At 35.7% G+C, this 26382-nt stretch overlaps 1 protein-coding gene across 1 annotated transcript in view; it reads right to left on the reverse strand.

The window, feature by feature from the left end:
- Positions 1 to 26382, reverse strand: part of Csmd3 (CUB and Sushi multiple domains 3) — a 1059412-nt gene that overhangs the window by 201538 nt on the left and 831492 nt on the right. Inside the window, exons 31-32 of the mRNA XM_051202442.1 lie at positions 24250 to 24444; positions 9277 to 9393 (exon numbers count right to left, since the gene is read on the reverse strand). Coding sequence (XP_051058399.1) covers positions 9277 to 9393; positions 24250 to 24444 — 312 coding nt within the window. The remainder of the gene's footprint in view (positions 1 to 9276; positions 9394 to 24249; positions 24445 to 26382) is intronic.

A 26382-nucleotide genomic window follows, 5' to 3' on the forward strand; every position in this document is an offset into this window, starting at 1 on the left:
TTCGCAGCCTCATATTGAATAGTTGATTCCAGTTTAGGCTGTTTACAGGACAGGGGCTTACCTACTGAGAGTTTGTTGTGTGTATCAAGCAGGCATTCCTCCCTTCCTTTGGAAACTCAACAAAAATTCTGACATCTTGTTCATTATATGTGCTAGTAGTTAGTCAGTTATGCAAAAAAAGTTATGATGTTGATTTTTAAGCTGTAAACAGCAAAAAAAGCATGTATTGCGAGAACATACTGTATCTTTGGTAATTCCATCTCTGTTTTTTTTTTTTTTTTTTTTTTTTTTTTTTTTTGCTTATTTAGAGCATACTTTTGATACCCTTATCGGATAACTAAGGACTTTAATGAAATTATCCTTAAATGTAGGAGTTTATACCCTACAAACAAACACTTTCATGAGGCAATCCTTAATCTTCATGTTATTAATTTGAGTTATGATGGAGTAAGAGAATTAAGAATATTATCAAAATAAAATAATCCCTCAGAAGTACAAATAATTATTGTCAAAAATAATTCAAACAAGAAAAAATAAAGTAAGTCAAAACAAGAAGAAACACATAAAAAAACTTTACACAAAATTTGGAAACAGAAAATTGAAGGAGAACCATAATTTTCCCTACTTAATAAAGTATACTATAAAAATTATAAAAGGGAAATTATAAAATTCCCATTATGTTTCATATGCTTCCATAATACAGTCTGGAATTAATATCATCATCTACGGGGATATAGCAACTGGCCAACCTTTGTGGCCTTAATCAATAGAGCGATCAGGTTAAAAATATTCTTGGGAATCCCTCTAAATTTAAACAATATACACAACATGTTGTACACCAGTTGTAAGTAATAAAATGGTGAATGAATAATTATGCCTCATTTTAATCTCCAGAAATATCTTATTGACTAAATATCTCACAGTGGCTGTGGAAGCTCTGGCCAAAATATTAATAAATTAAATTAAGTTTTTGGTACTCATAATAAGCTTGATAAATTGGGACTGCTATAGATCTTTACCCTCAATTAAAATAATTAATATAGCTAAATGTAAAATAATATAAGGTCTTCAGAGACTGAAATTCAATATCCAATACTACTCAGAAAATATGAGGCAGTTAACATTATAATTTAACTACTTCACAGAATAAATTGTCTATCTTAAAAGATAAAGTAAATGGTGTCTTCAGGTAGAAGGCTAAAGAATTCCACGTTCACACCCTTTTAGAGACCTATTGGCAATGTTTTAAATTATCCAGTACAACTAACGTTCAGCTGATAAATATTTTTGTTGCCATTGATTTGATCCGTAGGTTCTTCTTATTGCTCATGCCAGTAGCCTCTTAACTTCCACATTTAATGACACCACAATATATTCATTACGGGGGAAGCCTCATCCAACATTTTTAGAGCTCTTTTATGATCAAGCTACTGCAATGGCCTCTGTAATACAGCCCAGAAGATAACCAGCTCCAATTTCTGTGACACACAGGTAATTTTATTATAACATTACACATTATAACATTATCCTAGAAGTATCTTCATTTCCCACCAATTATTTGAGACACCATGATTGTCACAAAGTGTTCATCAAGCAAGAGCTGGTCCTAGTATCTAACATATGAAGAACATTGCCTCAAATTCTGATAATTAGTGAGAATTATATTGTCAAAGATTACATAACCATCGAAGCCAAATATTGACTCTCTGAAATGGAAACCACCCTTATATTTTAGCCAAACGTATTCCCTCTGTCACATCCCATTAACATGTTGCACAACCTTTCATGTCCTCAGGTCTTTACAAGTAGTGATAGCTTTATAAGATCTTACCGTCTTTGAGAACATCTAAGTAACCTGAAGATCTCCTTGGGATAAACCGAGTGACCAGCAAAACAGTGTCTGTAAACTTACCAGATTACGTGAGCATTACTAACACATGACTGTTATATCTGGATATCTGCTACTTTATTACCTGATTTATGACACCCTTCAGAGGCTCTAAGGGCCAGAATAAGAAGCAGAATGAGGAGGGGGAGGAAGAATGAGAGGGAGAACTTGGGTTGGTATGTAAAATGAAAAATAATTTTTTTAAATAAAGAAGAAGCTGAACCAGTGTCATTTTTTTAAATGTATAATGCCCTGGTGAATATTAAGTCTGGCCTGTGTACTCTTACGTACCCTGAGGCCACTGCCAAAGGTCTGGTCATGTAATAATATATGTGACAGCCCCTTCCCCTCTTTAAGCCTGATCTTTATTTATTAGGTAGACATCTTTAAGAATAACTTCCCTTATAGATACTTGATATAGCAACCAATTAAGACCATGCATACTTTGCCAAGATACCCACACACTCAATGGATAACTGATATACACATAAATGATAGGGACCAAGGGACTCACTACACCTATTGTAAGACATGATGTTGTCATTTTAAAAAGGGTATTTATTGACATTTTCACTTTCCTTACCAAGCTTCAGTTCCATGCTTTACTGCAGCTTAATCTACTACAAATCTAACAGAATGAAATAAAGCACAGTTCATGCATGAGTTTAACAAGGATGACTTGTAATGAATACTTAGACTCCTTCTGAGGTCTTATCTCAGACACTCAAGACTATCTCTTCCCATATCTTTTGTCTGTAATTTGGTAGCCTGATTAGAAACCCTGTGCACCAGGAGGAAATTTGTAGTAGGCTACTGAACTCTAGTTACGCCATCTCATGAAATTTTTCTAAGAATATTTTAAATACTAAAACTATCATGGGAAACTGGTCTCTGGACCATCCTTAAATTCCTATAAAAGGTGACTCTAAGCTAAAGGTTGCCTACCTGCCCATTTAACTGCTTCCTCTCTGCTTCTGTAACAAAGCTTGGTTTCTATACACTCACAATTGCATTTTTGCCCTTAAAATCTCAAACCACCTGGAGATTGAGCTGCTTTCCACTAATCTCCTTGGAATAGTCCGCTACAAGTTAAGAGTTCATCATTGCTGAGAACTTCAAACAGGAAAAAAAAAAAAAAAAAAAAAAAAACAAAACAAAAAAAACAAAAAACAAAAAACAAAAAAAAACCCAAAAAGCAAACAACAAACAAACAAACAAAAAACATACCAGTTAAATGAGTTTCTTATCCAGCATACAGAAAACATCATAAAACAAAATGCCACTAAATTATTGGAGAAATTATTGACAATAAATTACTGAATTAAGTATAATGAAAGGCAGCCATAATGTAAATTTTATAAACTACACTGAGTAAAACAGGCATTATTTATTTATTTATTTATTGTTTTTTTGAGACAGGGTTTCTCTGTATTGCTTTGGAGCCTGTCCTGGAACTAGCTGTGTAGACCAGAGTGTCAGGCTGGCCTGAAAATCACAGATAACCACCTGCCTCTGCCTCCCAAGTGCTGGGATAAAGGCATGTGCCACCAATGCCCGGTGTAAAATAGGCAATTTAACTGCAGGTAGATTCATCACAAGGAAAGTGGTCCAATACCCAGGTAAATTTTAAACTAATGTATCCACAGTTCAAACAATTCCATTTAAGCATAAATCACAAGAAAAGTTTTGCGGTTGTACAACTACATCTGTATACATTCAAAAGTCCAAGTACTCAAAAAGGTAATTCAAGTTCACACTCACAGTGGTGTGAAAGCATCTTGGTTCTAGCCTATCATTTCTTTTCAAATGATTGAGGATGCTTCCATTTCCAATGGCCAGCTTTCACAGCCTAACAGTTTATGCATAAAAGTGAACAATATGATATTGCGAAAAACATGCTGTCCATCCCCATCAAGTAATTACTCCAACCTACAGGTCTGTAAGCACTAAGCTTAATCAATATAATCTTAACTAATGGGGGATTTAATATCTAATTATGTCATTTTCCATACAATTCCGTGGTGAATTATGAAACCCGAAGTTAAAACCTTAATGCCGGGCCAGCAATATGACTCACTAGGCAAAACCCTTGCCACTGAGTCTGATTCCTGAGTTGAATCCCTAGAATCAGCATGGTGGAGGGAGAAGATCACCTCTTGCATACTGTATGTATGCTGTGGCACATGAGTGTGCACATATATACATATGCTGTAACTACAAATAAAATGTAATGACAATGTAAAACCTTTAATTCTGTAACATAGAAAAGATATAGAGAAACAAATTTCTGCAATATTAGGGCTCCTGTAGAAAAAAAAAAATGTGTATAGCCAAAACAGGGGGATAAAACAAAGATGCTGAAAGCTATTTAAAAGCAAACAAAAGTCCCCAAATAAAAAGCAAGCCCAAAAATTCTTTTGGGCTGGAGGTAGTATTGAAAGGCTGGGATAGGCAAGATAGTGATACCCTTTTGGGCTGCACAGTGAAACCCAGACGCCAGTTGACAGGGACAACAGAAAGATACACACCTGCAGCAACAAAGGGAAGAATCTTAACAGACAGATGGCTAGGAGCTTCAGGGACTTGAAACACATGTGCCAAAGAGACCGGACCAGTGATCCGGTAACAGAGGCAACACACATTACCTGCACAAGGGATTTTATACCCATTCCTTGTATATCACCCCTCAAATGCTAGTTAGTCTGGAGATGACACATGCAAGGAAAGAGGAGTCAAAGAAGGGCCTTTTAGAACACAGAACTATGCAGAAATCCGAGCAGAAAATGAAGTCAACATAGATATTATACTTGAGATATTTTATGAAATAAGAATCTCCATGAAATTTGAACCAAAGTTTGTAGTCTATATAGTAAATGCCTGCGATGTTACCTATGAGGTAATTAGTATTAAAACTTTCTATATAAAATTATGTTAACATAGTTTATGCTTTGCTGTCTTCATTAAATGTTGTCTCCCAAACTTGCATCAGTACAGAAGCTCAGAAAATAATCCTGCATGGAAGGTGATCTTAGAAGACTTAGTTGGTTAAGAAGCAAAGTGGTGATAACTGATTGGAGTGGTCCCATTTTAAATACTGGTTGCCGTTATGATCTAGCAGAACAGAGGTCAGCAGGAAAGAGAGACGTTGTTCCTAAAATGTCCCATTGACATGAGTGCAACAACCAGCCCAGAACTCAAGACTTGCTTAGAGTTACCACAGCCAGGAAGATGATGATTTCCCACAGCATGCAGGGTGTGTGTGTGTGTGTGTTTGTGTGTGTGTGTGTGTGACATCACAACACCTTACTTTCAAATGTCTAGCCTCTGGAGCTAAGAGAGTTAATGTTCATTGCTTTAAGCTACTAAGTATGCAGCACATAACTCCAAAGTCCTCTGGGAACTCATGTACTGGGCTTTACAGAGAATTTTGAGAAGGAAGGAGATGGTGACTGATGGGAGATTAATGTTGGAAACCAGACATATATAACAGTTCTAATGCACGATGTGATGCTAATTCTGTGTGTATCTTCTTATGGTATTACTGTAAAATATTCCTTTTCATGAAAGCAGATGCTCGAGATGTTTTTAATTGCTGTCTTCTCCATACCTAAAGGATTTTGTTTGCAAACTGCCCTGACTCACTTCAGCTTTGCTATCTAATCTGTGTTTTTCAAACTGTCAGTGTCCTTTATCCCAAGAGAAAACTCTAAAACAAAAAACAAAATATAAAAGCAAAACAAAACTTTGATTTCTTGGTGCACTTATCAAATTATCCTATTTCTGCTCAATTTTCCAGCTGATTTACTAACCAATTCTGCTAGCCCCACTTTCCATATCATCTTATTTACTTAGGTGCTGATGTTCTGTTATAGGTTTACATTAATAAATCACTTTCTCTTTGACCATGTTAAGTGTTCTGTCATCTTCTATAGTTTTTCACCTGTGCAGAAGTCAAAATAAGAGTTGAGTTCCATATTTTCTCACATAAAAATGCATGGATAACAAAGAGACAAAACTATAAGAAAAAAATCCACAATTAAAAATTGAAAGAGGGAGGAAAATTAAACTACATTTTGCTAAAAACTATTTAAATCCTAAGTGAAATAAAATAACGTAATACTATAAAGTAAGAGCAAAATAGCAGTAATCTATCCAACTGAACAAGAATTTTTATTTTTATGGAAACAGAACTAGAATCCTGAGTACAGGTATTGGTACATTGACCTAAGATACGTAGTTTAAATTAAAACCAATGAGATTTTTGGAAACATTACGAATTGCCAATCTTCTTACCCAGAGGTAAAGGAGGATAGATAGACTTACTGGGAAACAGTCTACTTTCAATATGCAAAGGCAAGTTTTTACGTATTTATTCTAAGTGAATACACTGACTACCAGGCAAAAACAAATGAGTATGATCAAATAGCACACAACTGATGAGAAGCACCCCAGCTTATCTGGTTTCCTGTAAAGCTACTTGTCTTCTTCTCCTACATTGAAGGAAAATTGTCATTGGAGGCTTATTGAGAGATAACATGGCATATGTACAATCATGTAGATCATCTTCTATGAATAACAAAGAATTTTTCACTGTTAGAGCTTTTATGTAGGAATTTTCTCCGAGAGGAACTATTTCAGAGCCTCAACTCTTGTTGAAAAGGCAGTTGCTACAAATGAATAGAGTGTATTTGACAGATAATGTGCTAAATGATTTACAAGTCAAGTTCTAAGAGCATTCCCATCTAAAAGATATAAAAGGAGGAATGATCATAATTTGCAACAAGTGACGGGAACAGAGGAAAATGTGAGAAGTGATATGTGATAAAATAATAGCAAAAAGCAATAAGAAATAGCTCAGCATGGCAATAGCAGGGAATTATGGCAAGGAGAGAATGAGAGCAGACAGAGGCAAAATAGGAATTTGATTTGTAGGGAACCGTGGACTATTGCTTAATCATCTCATAGCAAAAAGACGTACAGACAGGAAGATGTAGTGATATGTGTGATTTAATTCCACAACTGTTTAATTAACTGTGTAATTCCCTCCATAAGCTCTGAGGCACAATTAGAAAAGGTGGGTGAGTACATGGCTGAACATCTGATATTTATTTTTATGACATTACATTTGATTTCTTAACTAAATAATACAAGCGATCGTTTCATTTTTAAGCCATGTGAATTTTAAGAGCTAGTTCACCTGAAAATGTAGCTCATGTAACTCCTTCACCCCTATGAGGGAGAAGGTCTAGTAGTATTGGAGGATGCTCCATGTAAATGTGAATATGAACAAAAGTATGTCCATGTGTTTGTCTTTACGTCCAGCATGGGCTCACATTGTAAAGTATAATTATAATACAATCCTTGATTTAAACAGTCATTACTATTTCAGAGATGAGAAAAGTAAGGCTGAGCTGAAATTGTGACTTTTTTCCCAGCAACAACAGAAGTGAGTTCTTGATCTGAACCTGAACCCTGCAATCAGGCTCTAAACTATCACTGTCATGCCCAATACTTTTGAGGATGGTGTTTAAGAATTATGACGTTAGGTACACACATTTTCCTTTTGATAAAATTGCCATTTCACAAATAAAGAAATTGGGACTCAGAGATTTTTTTTTCCCCAAAGAGAACAAAGGGGCTTGAATTAGAATCCAAATGGTTATATTAATATTTATAAAAGAAAATATTTTTGTATTAATAAGCCAAGGTATACTTTATCTACTTGTAACTAAAGATTTCTTCCCACAATTTGTTTTTAAAAAATACTCATGTTTAGCTCCATATGGCATTATTTTTAGCTAAGAGGATTATATTCACTTTATATTAATCTACCAAAATAAAGATTACATTAATTAGGAATTTATTAAGTAATTACTATGTCAATCAACAATTTTTTATCTCTTTCATGAAAGATATACACACTACTGTCAAATATCTCCATGGTGACCAGCATGTCCAGAATATAAAGGGACTAATTTCTCTTTTTAACTCTTGTTGCCAAGTCAACCCCCAACAAAACTGTAACACAGACAATTAATAGCTTTTAAAGGGAACTCAGAGAGCCATGCCATTTTATGTAGAATCATCGAAAGTTTCTCTCAGCAGCCATGAAATAGTTTTTGGCACCTGGGATCCATAAAATTCAAAAGGCAGAGGATGGTCTTGAGCACAAAAGGCAATGCCCATGAAACCACACCAGAGAATTGTGTTCTTTCTAAAAGGTCATTCCTCACTATTGAAAAAGTCAAAATGTTGTTTAAATGGATCTGGGATGCTGGGCTGAAGAAATAATTCACACAGTACTAAACTTGACACAGTGCTAATGCTAGCATAGTAGCTGTACCACAGTGATAAAATGAAAGGATAAATACTTTTGAATGATGGTCACATTCTCCATTAAGTCAAAAGTCTTAGACTAGATTTAGAGACAGGAAAGGAAAATGGATGGGGGTATCTGATTTTAAGAAATTGGACTGGAAGCATCAGCTTATTTTATGCAACAGCAGCAGAAATGTTAAGTTATCCAACAGTCTCTACTGAGAAAATCCATGTCCTTCTGCGAAACATTGGGTCATCTAGACCCAGGCATTTGTGATGGTTAGAAGTAAAACATCCTTTGTCATACAGCACAAGGCTGCCAGTCTAAATTTTGGAAGTTTACAAACTTTCAGCCACTTCCCCTCTCTTTACTGCTCATTAAATTTCCATTGCCTAGCCACGCATGAACTGAGCTTAATCTGGGACAGATCCAGCTGGATCTCAGATCCACTACCATTTTAAGCCCTGTAGGTGACTCCTAAGACCCACAATCAATCATGGGAATGTTGGGACAGCAAAGGGCACAATATATTCTTAGTGTTAATATTGAAAACAGTGTGAAGTTAACAAGAAAATCAGAAATGTTCTTTGTTGGCAGTTTATCGCTGTTGTTCTGAACTTAGGTTTATTAAATCAAAATACTTCAACTCTGGAAATGTGTTAATAAATCATAAGCCTGATATATGTTTTATAAACAGTTCTGTTACTGCTGCAAGAGTTACATGTCTAAATTTGTGTACAAATTGAACAGCAGACTTTGTTATCTGCTCCAGTAATTTCTCATTATATGTAAACCAAATATGAAGGCACTTGCAAGGTTCCTGGATGTTCTTATTTTTTAAAAATTAAAAACAATCCTGTTTTCATTTCTGTATTGTTGTTCACCTGTATACTTGACTGTTAATTCAGATTAAATAAATTGACCTCAATTTTAACGCAGAGCTACCACTAAACAATTGCTGAGTAAAGTACTTTATGAGCAGTAGATAGGAAAATTGTGCAAATACCAAGTAATGAAAATCAAGCATGTCTAAAAATGAAAGAATACATGGGAGATGACTCTTACTTACCAAACTCCTTGGGAACCGCTATAGAATAAACACAATTGTGTTCCACACTGTAATTTTTGGGGTAGTTTGGTGATAGTACGGTGCCTTCCGGACCAGTTGAACGACTTCCACATGGTGCTAATAAATAATAAAATGATAAAATATGGGTTTTACAAAAACACTTGAAATTTTAAAATAGAAATATCTTCTTTATCTATGGAAAATTGGTTATTAAATTGTAAGCACCAAATGTTATTTTCCTTACTTCTACAAATATCTTCAGTGTTAACTATTTAAAAAATAAAGTGTATATAAAACTTCATGAGGAATGGCATTTACTGTCCTCAAAGCAAAACAATTAGGTATGTTATTACAGTTATTTCTAAAAGTAATAATGACTGCTTTTCACATAAAACTGTACAATTAATAACATCGTTATAAATGATAACAGAATACATGTGCACATAGGAGAGCTGCCAGGGAGTGAAATGTTGCTCAGTTACTCAGATCCCATTGTAATTGTGCTGCTGTAAAGTGACTTATTGCTATACATAGGTGTACACAGTTTTACAAGTACATTTCCTCACTCTATGTCAGTGGTTTGAAACCTGTGGATTGCCTATCAGATATCCTGCATATCAGATATTTACACTATGATTCATAACAGTAACAAAGTTATAGTTATGAAGGAGCATGGTTGGGGTCACTACAACATGAGGAACTGTATTTAAGGCTCACAGCATTAGGAAGGTTGAGAATCTCTCCTCTAAACTTTCTCTTTCCTCCTCAGTCTTTATCTGCCTTGAAGGCCTTGACACTGCCTCACTTGCTGCCTCAGACCCAAATTTCCCAAAAAGCTGAAATGGAAAGGTTTTGTTAAGTTAATAAGAAGAAATTATGCCACTCAAAAGGCAGAAGATTCATGGAGAGAATATGATAATTCTGGTGTAGTATTCCCAGGAATTTAAGCTGTTACAAAGTAACCAGGCATTCACTGGAGTTGATACTTCTAAACAAAGAAACAATTTAGGAAACTAAGTACAAGGAGGAGAAATGTGGGCAGGGCGTGGTGGCCACACCTTTAATCCCAGCACTCTGGAGGCAGAAACAGACAGATCTTTTTGAGTTTTGAGGCCAGGGCCAGAATGAGCTAGGCAGAGTAACCCTGTCTCCAGAAAAAAAAAAAAAAAATTGAGAGAGAATTGTAGCTAAAACATGGTTTAGATTACAATAAAGCAATAAAGGTTCTTGATTAGACAAAGGGAAGCTATAAAGAAAGTAGGTTGCAAGTTCAGAGAAAAGAAAGTTTAACTGGAAAACAATGGCTTCAAGCAGCATGCTACATAGCAATTAGTAAAGGAAAAGGAAACTTCAGCTTCTGTTATGTGAGGAAGAGAGTGTCTTTCCCATACCCATGGTTTCCATCTGGAAATCCAGAAAGAGTTTTCTAAAACACACAGTCTTAGAGGCCCTGCTTCCTACTCCTTTTTACAGTGAGTTTCCTGGTTGATCGATTTTTTTTTTTTTTTTTTTTTTTTTGGGAGGGGGAGGTAAGACTATTTCCCTTTTCTCTGGCATGGAGCTGTCCTGCTTCCCTGCAAACTCACTGGCCAGCAGATGCTCTATAAGTCGTTCAGGATATATCTTCCCAGGGAAGGGAAACGGGTTTGTGAGAGATTTCAGTTTTCCACATCTATTATCAACATCAGGGATTACTAGTTGAACTCTTTGGCTTCATTTCTCTAGCTAGTAGGGTAGTACATTGAGGTGTCTCAAGAACATTGCCAGTCTGAAAGGGCCAATCTTTTGATGACTTTCTAGTCAAGGTTTAAAAATTAAAGTGATAGCTTTTAAAACTAAAACAGTTTGGTATTGACCAGGGTAGTGACTAATGATGTCATGCATTTTTTTCCTAAATATTCAATGAAAACTCATTAAATAATTGGATTAAAACAGCAAATTCAAAAATTTCAGAAACAACAACACATTGACAGGGTGATAATAATGAAAAGGTTCCCAGCTTTTGCCACCTCATATCAATTGAAATGAGAGTAGTCAGCATTAATAACCTTAATCTGCCAATGACACTGGTAAGAGAATGATTAAAGAGGGAGGAGTGATGAGCAAAGGGGTCAGGACAGGCTACAGAAACCCACAGAGACAGCTGACCTGAACAAGGAGGAGCTCATGGACCCCAGACACCCTGAATGTGGGTCTCAGTTAGAAGGCCTGGAAAGTCTAGGGGACCTCTGACAGTGGAACCAGGATGTATCCCTGGTTCACAAAAGGACTTTGGAAACACATTCCCCATGGAGGGATACTCCCTTAACCTAGAGGCAGGAGGGAGGACCTAGTCCCTACTCCAAAAGACTTAACAAATTTTGATGATCCCTCCTGGAAGGCCTCACCCTCCCTGTGTAGAGGGTGGGGGATGGGAGGGGGTTGGGTGGCATGGAAGGATAGAAGGATGGGAGGGAGAAGGAACTGGGTTTTATATGTAAAATAAGAAAAACTAATTTAAAAAAAAGAAGAGTGAATGGTGTGTTGTACATTTCCTTTCTTTCTGATTGTAAGGGGTTCTAAACTTAAAATAGTACCTTGAATATACTCAAAATGAGTTTTATTATCATATTTGAGGAATATGGATGGAAGTAATGCCTTTTAATTCAGGTTTGGCTCTGTGACTAAGTCATGACTGAACATTCTGGCATCCCCCATTTTCTGTGTATGTCAGCTTTGTTTTGTTGTATATGTTGTATTTTTGCATAATAGAAATTAAGGCCTTTGAACTTTTTATTTAGAAACATGAAGGATTTCTGCACAGGAGTATGGAGATGGCCCATTTACTTTATGTCCTATGATTACTAATTACAGAGCCTGTAAACTTTCTAGTAGCCTTTGTCTTTCCTGTAGTTGGCATGACAAAGTTGGTAGCCAATGAAGCCTAAGCTAATAATAGTTGACAATAACTGTGAAGTATGTGATTATATAAATTAGGGGAAAATGCTCTAACATAGATCTAGTGTAATAGATTTGGTTTATTCTTATCCAACATACACAGACTACTTTGAGTCCCAGAATATTGGTCTCTAGCATCTCTCCACGTTCTTCCTAGTGATGAAGTTGGGGAAAGGTCAGCTTTTGCCTTCCTTTATCTTAACAATTAGAAGAGAAAAGGGCATATGAAGAACTTTTTATTCTTTCTCCATACTGGCTTTTTCTCAAAAGCTTATAATTACCTTAAGACCTCAAACAAGAGGACTCGCCTTATGCTCATTCCAACTTAAACTATAAAAGTATACTTCGATGGTATGTTATTAGGCTCATAGAGGCAACTAAGCAGGGCTCACATCAGCACACAGAGAAAAAAGAGGAAAAAATGGGGCTTGCATGGGATTGCACCAGGTCCTCGGCATATATATTATGACTGTTAGCGTGGTGCTTTGTGGGGCTCCTAACAGTGAGTGTGGGTGTTATCTCTGAATCTTTTGCCTGATAGTGAGACTCTTTTTATGCCTGTTGGATTTCCTTATCCAGCCTCAGTGTGGGGGCTTTCACCATGTCTTCCTGTATCTTGTTTTGTCCTGTCTGGGTGTCATCTCTTTGAGACCTGCTCTTTTCTGAAGAGGAAATGGGAGAGTGGTGGATCTGGGAGAGGGTGAGGAGGATCTGGGAGAAGAAGAGGGAGGAGAGACCATGGTTAGGATGTATGGTATAAGACAAGAATCTGTTTTCAATTAAATAAAACTGTCACAGTTCTGTGAGTAAATGTAGAAAGGAGACAAACATTTGGTATCTTTTTAAATGATATTGTGATTTTGATACCTCCATGGGTGTTTTAAAAACTCTTTTGACAGACAACTCCTTTTCAAGTTCCATCTTATATGACCAGACTTCTCTAGAACACACTCAGTAAAATAACACATTGATGTTCCTGAAATATGCCATCTTGGCAAGTATCCTAATGTTTACATAGCTAATTACAATTAATCATTACAGTGCAGCACTGAAGAATTATATTTTGAGTGAACATACAGAGCCAAATTATTTTCTGGATGTTAATGGTAAAATTCCCTTTGTAAAACAGCCCATTATTCTTATTCCTTCTCACTGACTCAAGGTCAAATACGGCAGATTTGGTGTTTATACCCTGGGCCATTTATCAGCTTCTCTCTATCTTCTCTACTTTATCTGTTACAATTCATACTCTCAACTATTTCTACGTGGCTATTCCAATCACCAGCACTCTTACCCCTGCTATTGATTTTTCTAACATGCAAGTCTTATCATAGTTCACATTTGTCTCTAAGAACTGTGTAAAGTAAAAAAGAAATCTCAATTAACTATAAATATCTGTTAGATAACTAAGTAAACTGCAATTAGCAAGGCCATTTTGCTGTAAAATGATGCCCAACATGCAAAACACAATTCTCTTTAGTAGAAATTATGCTAGAAAAATCACCCATTTAATTCAATTTAAAATCCAACTAGCCAACTATCCAAAACATTGTTTTCTTTCTCCAATTCAAACTCCATTTTTACTGTGTATTTGGTTACTGGGAATAACTACAGTTTTAGACCTATAGTTAATGCTATATGGAGGATAAGTAGCTTTAAATGTTCAGGTACAATCAATAATATAATGTTTAAATATGAGGGCTGCACAAATACTGGATTCCTATGAGGAAATGGCAAATGCCAATTAAAGGTAATTCATCTTTGCTAATGTTGGGTATCCACTTAGGGCAACCTTCAGTGAGTCTATAATGCCATACACACAATTTAAATTCCTCCTTTAATTGCGGATTTTTTGAAAACTTTATTTTTTTCATACAATATTGTGATAATGCATATCCCTCCCCTAGCTGTGCATCATAGATACTCCCAACTCACCAACTCCAAGTCATTTATTTGTCTCTTCCTTACTTTAAAACACAAACATGTAAGCAAAAAAAAAAAAAAAAAAAAAGTCTAAAACTAAATAATAGCAGCAAAACCAGGAACTCACCTCCCATGTTGCTTCCTTCTCTCTCTCTCTCTCTCTCTCTCTCTCTCTCTCTGTCTCTCTCTCTCATATACACACACAAACCACAAAATCAGAAACCAAACCCACTAAGTGAAATGCACTTATGATCAAATTATCATGTAACTATGATTGTTGTATTCTTGAATGATATCTGCAGTGGGAGAGCTGGCAAAGACAAAGACAATATGCATAGCTTTATAGTTTGTTTTGCAGAGATGGCTTTCTTCTTGTGCTTTGAGCAAGGACACGGGTGTGTGACAGAGAAGAACGAATGTCACTTTGCCACGAAGTGACATAAAACAGCAGACCACTTATGTGAAGAGATGGTTGTGAAGTGTTCTGCTATCTTAGAGACTTCATAGGACATGCAACATAGCCTCAAGTTACTTGTAATTTCCTACCTGTCTCTCGACCTGTTTAATTTATTATTTATTATCAAATATACTGTGTAATGAAAATTATGATGTATAAATTACTCAGAAACCAAGTCAGGTACTTTGAAAAGTAACGTTTCCTCACAGGTCACAGAAGAGCAATGCACTATATTAAATCAATAATTTACTAGCTGTGACCTGTGATCCTTCAGTTTGAAAGAAATGCAATACCTTACGAAACTGCCGGTCCACTTCTCATTAATTACTAATGGCCCGATATAGCCCGAGTGAATGTTGCAAAGCATAAATCCTCCCATGGAACGCATCTGAAAGTTAAATCCCCATGGAACCTTGTTTTAAAACATAAAATCTCTCCCAACCCTTAAACTGTCTGCTGTGAATTTTAACATAGACAGCTATTATTCCCTGGATTGACCTTAAAATTAAAGATGATGTTTTCCTTCCTCAGCTTTGGTTCAAAACCTTCATCTTTGTGAAAATGTTCAAGTATCCAGCTATCCCTTTTGTGACTCTGCTCATGCCTCCTATATAAACGTAAGTATTTCATTTTGCCTCAAACAAAAACTTTCAATGTCTTTTTCTTTTTTTCTCTAAATCCATAATGGTGATAAGTGCTCCTTTAAATTATACTTGCACTAAATTAATTTACGTTTTATTTGCCATTCTATGTTGGTATAATCTCATCTATTTATTCATAAAACAATAAAATAATAGTGTGATTTTTTCCTTTGCTATATTTGTTTATTTCAGAAAAGAATATAAACTCATTCTCTATTCTCCCTGTAATAATTTTGTATCATAAGTTCAAACTTTTTCAAATATCTATGTTATTTTTAGTTCTGCTTATATGTGTATTAAGGTGAGGAAGGTGCATGGGTGAACCCAAGGCCTATAGAGTCCATAAGGCAATGTTTTTCCCCCTGGAGCTGAGGTTAGAAGAGACTGTGAGCAGCCTAGTGTAGATTCCAGAAACCAAATGTAGGTTATCTGCAAGAGAAGTGGATCTTAAAGACTTAGCCACCACTCTAGCCCCCCATATAACTTTTAATATATCTTTTACAAAATGGCAATTACCGGCTTATGAACTATTTTAATGGCTCATAAACTCAATAGGCTGTGAGTTCTACATTGTCACATCACTGGTTGTGTAGACTCATTCATTTGATGCTATTGACTAGGAGGATATTCTCTTTACCAAAAACTCTGTGAGCTATGGATCCTATCCTTGTATACTTCCCAACAGCGCCATTCAATTGCAAAGGCTATTAGCTTCCATTCTTAGATGGATCTTTTCTACCACCATATAGGCTACAGAAACCCACAGAGACAGCTGAATTGAATAAGGAGGAGCGAATGGACCCCCAGACTGATAACTGGAAAACCAGCATTGGACCCACTCAGACCCCCTGAATATGGGTCTCAGCTAGAAGGCCTGGGCAGTCTATGGGACCTCTGACAGTAGAACCAGGATGTATAACTGGTGCACAAAAGGTCTTTGGGAGCACATTCCCCATGGAGGGATACTCCCTTAACCTAGAGACAGGAGGGAGGGCCTAGTCCCTATTCCAAATGACTTGACAGATTTAGATGACCCCTCCAGGAAGGCATCACCCTACATGTGGAGTGAGCGGGGGGGGGGGGATGGAATGGGAGGGTGGTCGGTGGCATGGAAGGGTGGAAGAGAGGGACAGAGAGGGAACTGGGATCGGTATGTAACATAAGAAGAAGAAGAAGAAGAAGAAGAAGAAGAAGAAGAAGAAGAAGAAGAAGAAGAAGAAATCAGTATCAGCCCCGCATGGGGGTGCAAATAGCTAACTCATGAATAACGTACCCTTGATTTTTGTTTGATTTGTTATAAATGTCAGAGTATAAATGTTCAGAGTGTAAATTTGAGAGTTTTACCTGTTGACAAGTTGCATCATCAACCTGACTATCTAGTTCCTGGACATTCTCCTCACCCATGTAAGAATTTCAGCATGCAAAAGCAGCTGGTTTCCATTTCCATCCCGCACACCTTTGTGACAGTCACAAACTGTGACACTGTGATAAAGTGTACATGACAATGACAACCACTTAAGGTGACTGCTAGTGAATTATAGATGTCTTTTGAAGCTAAAACCCTTCATGCAGTTTAGGTTGAATTTTACTTTCTGGGACATTTTACATTATGCTAATCTTTTTTTTATTTTTTTAAAGAATTGCTTCAAAGACAAACATGTTAGTGTAACGTGATTTTAAAAAGAGAACTTTTTTTTCTAAAATGTCAAGTCTTCAACTCAGTGTTTCTGTCTTTGAAAAATCTATCTTGAGTTCTACAGTTAAATAAAGCCCCAATCATTGCCCAGCATTCAATTAAGTAATCTCAGGAGAAAGACTGCAATCCATAATTGTATGCCATTATTTATGTGCCTCATTAATATGGACCTCTGTTTCTAGATTGTTGAAGCTATTAAGTCAATACTCCTGTCACTTTTGTTTGGTGGTGGAGGGTCATGGATAGGTACCTCATATACACACAAACTGTTTTAAATGGAGTTAGTAAGTTATAAAAAGAAAAATTATACGACATTCTGAAGGTGTTAGGAGGTATGTTGCAGTGTTCAGAGGGCTTGAGGGAGGGAGTGGGAGGTTGTTATTAATAGGATACATTGTAACATTCATGAAGTTTTTAAAAATAAAAAAATGGTAAAAATGAAATGAAAGTGTATACAAAATGTTTTTACATGTGCATACATGTGTTATGTGCACATATATGTACATATTCATATATTTGTGGGAACTTGTGGGGACATGCATGGCTACAGATGTGTATGCCTTCCCATCTGGAGCCTTCAAGCATTGATGTTAAGTGTCTTTCTTGATCACACTTCACCTTATATTTTAAGGCAGAGTCTCTCCTTTGAACCTGAGCTCACCACTTGCATAGTCTATGTAGCTAGCTTGTTCTGGATATGTACTGCTCCCAACTCCTTAGTGTGGGATCATAGGCAGGCTATAATACTTGCCTTACAAGTGCATCTGGGGATGCACACTGTGGCTTTCACACTTGCACAGTAAATCTTATACCTATACTATGAGCTCCCCCAATATATTAATTATTGCATTACATCCTTTGATAACTATATGATAACTATACTGGATTGTAATTTTAGTTTCCCCTTTGGGCTTAGGCAGTTAAATGATACTTCCAGGGGGCCATCAGGTTTGTTCAGTACACTTAGAAATCCTTTTCATATTTGTACTATTATTTGCCACATTTCTTTATGTTATTCCCCATCTTCTTTTAGACTCAATGTATTTTTTCCACATATGTACACACACACACACATACACACACAAATAAATAAGTAAAATGTAATTTTAAAAAGGTAGCATCAAGTCAACAAAAGACTTAGTATAGCTATTTACATCCTCAAACATGCAGACAAAATAATTACCTTAAAAGTAATAACAGATTCATAATTAGAGATCACACTGAAGTTGGAAAGCTATTAATTATGAAATAGACATTTTCAAAATTTTCTAGTTTTGTCTTCAATTTGGAGGGTAAGAAGACTTTCCTTTCAAATGCTCCCAAAAAGAACAATGGAATCTGGTGGCTTCTTGGTTTAAACTGAGCACATTTGTGTGGCCACAAATCTGTGGACAGACTTCTAGATGAGTGGTAAAGTAATGAGCCCTTCCAGCATAAAATACGATTTACATTAGTATTAACAAAATGAACCTATTAAAATAGCAATGCAAATTTTCAAAAGAATTGTTAGAACTGTGTCTATAAATATCTAGTAAGATCATTATTTTCTACTTAAAGTTACATTTGAGATGAAATATAAAAACACATTTTAGATATTTAGTTAACATGTTTGTATGAATTTGTCTTCATTTAAATCTCATATTTAGCCTAAGTAATATTCCAGAAAATAGTGGAAAACCTTTAATCTCACCACTTATTCTTGATACCATGTAGTTCCATTTGTAATATATTTTTGCTTGTGAGCCTAACCTTTAAAGGCTGAGCTATCTCTCTAGCCTTTGAGATAGATATATATATATATATATATATATATATATATATATATATATATTGTTTTTTGAGATTTGGTTTCTCTGTATTGGAGCCTGCCCTGGAACGTGCTCTGAAGTCCAGGCTGGCCTTGAACTCACAGAGATGCCCCTGCCTCTGCCTCTGGAGTGCTGGGATTAAAGGCGTGTTGCACCAATGCCCAGCCATATTTTTTTTAATTGTTACAATTTGAATGTGTTTGTTAAATTCCTACATTTTAAACACAATGCTAAGGGCAAATGCTGGAGGATGGTCCCTTTAAGAGGCAATCAGTTCTTGTGAGCCCTTTCCTCTTCCCCAGATTAGCACCATCAATAGGAAAATAGGTTTTGATTGGGGCAGTAAATTGATGAAAAAGGATGTGTTTTAGCGCCCACTCCCTCCCTCTCTACTCTGTTTCAGCCCTTATCTCTGTCTCCTTGTTTCTTGCAGGAAGAACAAATACTCATTCTTTTCCTCTGGATTGCACCAGGGTATCCTCCAGCAAGAATGCCTGAGCCAGATATGTGGTCCATGACCTAAAAGTTTTCAAGTTCTAACACTAAGTGTATCTGTTTTCAGTAAATTACTAAATTTCAGGATACTCTGTTACTTCTAAAATACTAACATAAGATTCTGGACAATCTTAGATAGTACACATTAAAGCAATCAATACAACTGTACCTTTTTTAAGGTCCCTATGTCACATTGTTTGCAAGCACATCTCTGAAAAACAAGTGAACTTTATCTTGTCTGTTCTCCTCATTTGTAACAGATCATTCTTTGCAACTTCTTAGACTGCTGGAGCATTCTTTGCAACCTCTTGGACTGCGCCAACACTTAAAATCTCTTTAACTTACTCAGACTCATCTCTATGCTCTTCTAACTGCTTTTATTGGGAATAAAGATCTCCCTTTTTAGTGTTCTTCAAATTTTGTATTTGACAGGGTAGGACCCGTGGCTAATTTCTGTTCTCATGGCTAATATTACTGCAGGGCCAGATATAGAATTCTTACTGTTTATAATGGCTGCCATATAGAACAAAAACGTTCAGGGATCCCTCTTCAATAGATGGTAAGCTAGTGGCTCTTTAGCAGTTATATTTTCTCTTAGGTTACTATATCTATCAATTCAGTTCTTACTGTATTGGAAAATATCACTGCATTGCTACAACCCATAGTACTTCTGTATTTTATGGTATACTTTTCAGAGTTCTGAGGCCCTTAGAATACCTGGAGACACACACACACACAAATCACAGATACTTAATTATTTTAATTATGGGTGAATATTTGAAATTTCAAATATAGATATTGATTGCATTTTGAGAGACGTATTCCATTTTGAGGACAAAAGTAACTATGATTGTTTTTTGTTTTGCGCAAATAGAAGACAAATGCTTATATTTTAAAACAAGTGAGAAAGATAGTCATTTGTCATGCTTTTGTGTCAATTTGATGCAATCTATATATAGTCACCCCGGAAGTGGGAACACGAGCTGAGAAAATGCCTCTGTCTGATTAACCTATAGGAAAGTATGTGGGTCATTTATTTTGAGTGATGTTATGTGAGAGACATGAGCCTATGGTGGTCTGTAAGACCATTGGGCAAGTAGTTCTGAGTTATAGAACTTACTGAGTAAGCTATGCAGACCATATCAGCAAGCAGCACTCCTCTACAGTGTCTCCTTATTTCAGAAAAATCTGAAAACTTTCCTCCCCTCTTGCTTTTAGTTATAGCATTTACCACAGCAATAGAGAGAAAACTAAGACAATATTTAGGACTAAGAGAACAGCAAGTGCAAAAGCCTCAGATGCAAACAAAGATGTCTCCTGGGAAGAAACTGGGAAGCCAGTGAGGAGTCTCCATGGATGTAGAAAAGAAGAGCCCGTCTATTTGGGCAGATTGAGTACAGCGTGGTATTATACCGTCTTTGGGATTTGTTATTTCCTGCAAAGCCATTGGAGACTTTGAATTCACGCTCACACAATCCTGTATATGCAAGTCACCCTTGCATTCATGAAATACTACATGAAGTAGAGGACAGAAGAACAGCTTAAGTGAGAGGCTTTGCCTGATATAGGACACAGAACTCCAAGGTAACTGGCACTGTCTAATCAGACGAAATAAATCAAGCCAACCTGGCAAGGTAAAAGAAATACTAAGAAAACTATGTGGAAACTTCCTATTTACGTTTAATTCTCTTTCTTAATATCGAGAGAAATTTATGGATAACACCAATACATAACTGTTATTTTAATACTGTATGTCTGGTAACAACTAAATTTTATGTCAGCAGATGCTTTTCAACATACAAAAAAAATAAAAAAGGAATTATTTTCTGAGAACAATTTTTTCCTGTGTGTTAAGGTCAAGAAAATGTGGGTGGAAGGTTGCTCTTCCACTGCCTTTTGATACATGTGACGATCTCTTGTGATAAACTGCAGGGTTTCTCATTAGTGAGCAGAAATTACAGCAGAATGCAACTGTTTGGGACCTACCACTGACAAACCTAATCTCAAGGTGTCTACACTAAGCCCTTTAAGACATATTTTTTGAGATTTAAAATGAATACTTAATCCTAAACAGAGATAATAAAGCTGTCTTCTGAAACAGTCAAACTTTGTAAATTACTGGCCTTGTCCACAAATCTTTTTATAAGAGTCTGTGTGTATAAATTAATGTCATATGCTGAGAAGGAATTGGTAGACCATCACGCAGTGGCACTTTATGCTTTTCCTAGTGTGAATCTCAGAAAACATTAAGAAGCAAAATACAGCCATGCTCTAAAAGTTTATAGACCATAACTAGACTGTTGAAGTTTGACATCAAAAAGACAGCACAAGGTGTTGGTCTCAAAACCTAGCACAGCGAGATAAATAAGTACATGAAGTATTTCTTATTTTTGTCATTATTGATCATTTTCTAACAACCAACAATCTTAGAAGCTTAATGATCAGTCAACATGTCCTGATGATATTCTTAGACGCCTCAGGGCCCTCCTGTTGGATATGACCCCGGCAGCATGGAGAGCTGCAGAGAACAGCCACCTAATTCTTGAGTGTTGGTGAAACGAGGAACAAGGACAGGAATCCTAACAGAAACCAGAAACGACCACTGGAACAATGGGAGGTGATATAATACAGACACACAGAAGAGAAAGTAGGGTCTTGATGGCACATAACCGCCTTTCTATCAAGAAACTCAGCAGATGATGTTATACATATATACATCAGGTTGAATCAAAGCAAGTTTAATAAAAGTCAATGAAAGTTTATCAGAAAATACAGTTTCCATGGGAAGGGGGGAGGGAGAGATTACAGTGGAGTAGAGGGAACGATCAGTGAATTAAATATATATAATTTTTGTAGAAGCAACCATAAAAAAAGATATTAAAAATAACAATTTGTTTTATGAGTAATGAATTTTGCTGGTTATATAACATATGCCTTAAGAAATAGTTGACATTTAAATGTTGTTATCACCTTGGAAACCAGCCAATGTTGTATATTATAACAGTTATGGAAACAAGTAGCTTCCTACTATGGTGATTAGTCCTCCAAAACATTTTAAATCCTTTTTTTGAGATAGCATAAGTCCCAATAGTAAGTACACTGAGTATTGTAGTTCAGTTTTCAACCACTTCATAAAATAATGTAGCATATCCCATGATCAGATACACTATATAAATATTGAACAAGGACACAGAGCTAATCTTACATTTAACAATATTATTCATGTTAAATATATCTAGTTCAAAGTCACAGATTCTTTTCTTTAACTGTAGTAAATATTGTTTTTTATGACAAATTGATCTTCAAGTTATTTTTTCTTACAGCTTAAAGAACCCACTGAACAAACGTGATTGTTATCCATTAACTTTGCATGTGGACTGTATAATAAATTATTTTATTTTAAGAAGGATAAAATTATTAAATGTCTCCCCCTATTCTATTAATAGAAGTGAAATATAATCAGTACTCAGATAATAAGACAGAACATTATATGTTTATGACATGAGTTATGGGATCAATATTTGTTCAATTGAATATAACATACAATGTTAAGTGAAGCATGTGTCTTAGATACTTGGGTTCTTTGAGGCAATGCTGAAACAGGCTTCCTCCTATTAATACATGATAGTTGCCAATCACCTTCTGAGGCCCTGTGTATGTTTTGTCTATTAACTAGATCTCTGGAGTCTAATCAATTATTAAACACTAACCTAAAGTTCAGCTTTCCCCAGTTTATAATGTCAAAGGGTTATAACTGTGATTTGCTCTGCTTGAAAATACATATGACATTATCTACTTACTAAGAAATATTTCTTTCACAGGATTCACTTACCTATATATTTAATGTTCAACCTACAATCGAACTAACTCACAATATGTTTTTTTTGCTTGTTTATATGCAAGGGCTTTGCTATGTAGACCAGGCTCAATGAGAACTCAGACACCTCCTACCTCAGCATCTTAAATTCTGGGATTGAAACTTTGTATTAGAATTTGGTTCTTTATTTCTTACAAAACCCATGGTTTACAAAAAGATTTTACTCATCCTAATTTTAGAAGAAAGAGAAAATGAGTTTAAAGAGGTCAAATGACTTGGGTAAACAGTCTTGCAGAACTAAGTGTGTTAAATGAATACATTTTATTAGAAAGCAATTTAGCATATATGTTAGACACTGACTATCCACTCTTTTCATCATCATGTCAAAGATTTTTCTGTCTCTATCTTTTAACTAAAATATGAACTTTTAAATAATGGTCCAATGTACACATAATCTAATACACTCAAGGCTGTATACACACCAATTCATGCAGCTAGTACATTCCAAAAGTCAAATTTGCCTTACTTTGTTCTCTGCATTAGAATATTTTTTCTCTCTTTTATTTATAATTCAATTATATTTAATTCAATTCTGCATCTATTATATAATTGATGGTTATGACTAAGAGGGTTGATTTTATGACTCACTGATGGTAATAATACTTGGAAGCTCTTTCCCAGGTGATATCATTTTCTGATAGTTCCTGTACCATTTTGTACAATGTATTAGTGTTATTCAACTGACTAGCATGTCTATGGTATTCTCCTACTGTTTGTCCCTTCCTGCAAAGCCTTTTGGTACAGAGTTGTACTCAAGCATATGGTATTAAAACTCTGTAATATTATGTCTTCTTTTAGACACCTCCTTATTTAGGGAAATGCATATTGATATGTATACTTATTTTAGATAAGTTTGTTCATAAATAACTCATTATTGCATTTATCTAACTGTATCAAACTTAGTCCTAAAGACCCAAAGTAAGCAAAACAGATTTAACTGTCTATGTTTTGAGATAGCTGTGCTGCTAAACCAGACTCTCTTCTGTAAAGACTGCTAAGAATATATGCACTCTTCCAAAGATTTCTTTATTAAATCCACTGTGCAATATGTCTCAAAATGTGCCATTTTGAGGAATGATTTTTAAAATGCAGAATATTTTATATAATAATAAAAAGTTATCAAAAGTTCTATTTCTTACCATGACAACTTGGCAGGGCTCTGTTCCATCCAGGTCTTCCATCATCTCCCATGATACAAGTGAGAGTTGAATAACCTTGGAGAACATAGCCAGCATCACAGTAATAGGTGACCGTTGACCCCAGTTTATAATCCATTCCAAGTCTGGTACCATTCATGATATTGCCTGGATCAAAGCATGATTCCCGGAGTTTTGCTGTAAAACAATGCCAGTATGTTATTAATTGCTTTGAGATACCTTTTTCATGAAGTTTTTATAGTATGTTCATCTGAATAACAGCAATTACATACAGCAGTTATTAAGAGAGAACTCAGCTCTGTGAAAAGAACATAGAGTGCTATGGTGTGCAGCCTGGATATATTGTATCCTACTCCAGGTCCAGTGATTTAATCTTTCCCTGAGCTCAGTCACCAGCACATGGACACGTGTCCACACCTTCACACACATTGCTCTTATGCTTCAGCTTTACGATTGACTATGAAACAGAATGGTGAGAAAAAGTGTGCTGTACCCACGGGTCCCATAACTTTGTCAAACTGACAAAGTAAAGATTCCAGGGATTTCTTAAAGAGCAATATTTCCATTTTCTACACACTGAACACTGCACTGGAGCCACACAAATGAAGGGAAGTGTGGTCGGTCTCTGGTGTCCAGCCTTCACTGGTTCTAAGGATTTACCATTTTTAGCAGGATTCCCTTTACACATTATGATGTAGTATGTGGTTAGGACTGTTTATGTGTTTATATCTGTACTGATCATTATAGATACTTTGATCATTGAACCTTAAACAGCATAGAATAACAGCTATCTACATATCATTTTTATTAGTAGGTGTGATACATAATAGACAGAAGATACAATGTGTGTGTGTGTGTTTGAGGGCATGCATGACTTGTGTATAAAACACCATTTTATAAGGGACACTAGCATTAAAGGGTACTGATATTTTCAAAATGTCTTGAAAACAACCAGTAAGAAATATACTAGAACAACTGTACTCTCCAGGTGTAAAATAAAACCCCTGTTTTCAGAACAGATGCAGCAAGATGGTTACTACATTGTGGCACTAAAAATGGAGCTTAATGAATGCAGATATTAAGTTATTTATTTGTCAAGTACAACCTCACAGTGAAGAGGAAGAAATACACAATGCAACTCAAGAAAGAACAGTAACCTAGCCTTTCTACAGTCAAACTAAGTCCATGGAGGGAAAAGAAGGCTTGAATTAATAAGTCAAAATATTAATCTATTTGGTGTTACTTTTACTAAATTTCATCTCATACAAAGTCTACATAACCTTTGTCAAATTTTGTACTTTCAATAACAAGTCATTAAAACTATAATGAAAATACCATGCTCTTTTCTGGAAACATATTGACATGTTTTTAATATTGCTTCTGCAGAATTTTTCAATTGCTAGCTTCAGTGTGAGTAGAATCATTTATCATGATTTTTATGCATTTTTAAAAATCCTTGGTGAATAAACTCCTTTAAGTGACATTGCTTTTGTTTATTATTATATGTACTGTATCATCTATATCTGGAAAAATTGAAAACACCTAATACAAGTTACAAAGCAACAAAATTTAGAATTATTTTTATTGTTTAAATTATTGTTTTCCTTAATGCTAAATTGATTGATGCAGAGATCATAGGAATCATCTTATTCCTCCTACAATTTTCCCAGTAAGATATGGTAAGTGATAAAGTTTTTTCTTAGCTTGTTGCAAGATATTTTAGTTTACCCCTTATAGATTGTGGAGTATAAACTAGTTGAGAAGTAGGCATGAATTTGCATTTAGCTGAGATATGGCAAATAGGCTTTATTTTGCATGGAATTGCGTGGCTGTATGAAAAATGAGTTCATGATAATATGTGAGGACTTTGAGGAAGTGATGTTTAGGAACTATTTGTAGTCACTTGGCACATTTGTCATAAGCATTTGAGTGGGACACTATTCCTGTGTCTTTCATCCTGTGGGTTTTCAGAAATGTTTCCTACATTGGAACTTAAGGTAGAAACTCATCTAGGTTATGACACCTCCTCCTTATTTTGTTCTTTCATCTTTCCCATCCTTGTTCCTCCCCTTCTTTGGAGATGCATGCATACCCATTCTCCGTGAAGTACAAGGA

The sequence above is a fragment of the Phodopus roborovskii genome, unplaced genomic scaffold (genome assembly GCF_943737965.1).
Source record: "Phodopus roborovskii unplaced genomic scaffold, PHOROB, whole genome shotgun sequence".
NCBI classification, from domain to species: domain Eukaryota; kingdom Metazoa; phylum Chordata; class Mammalia; order Rodentia; family Cricetidae; genus Phodopus; species Phodopus roborovskii.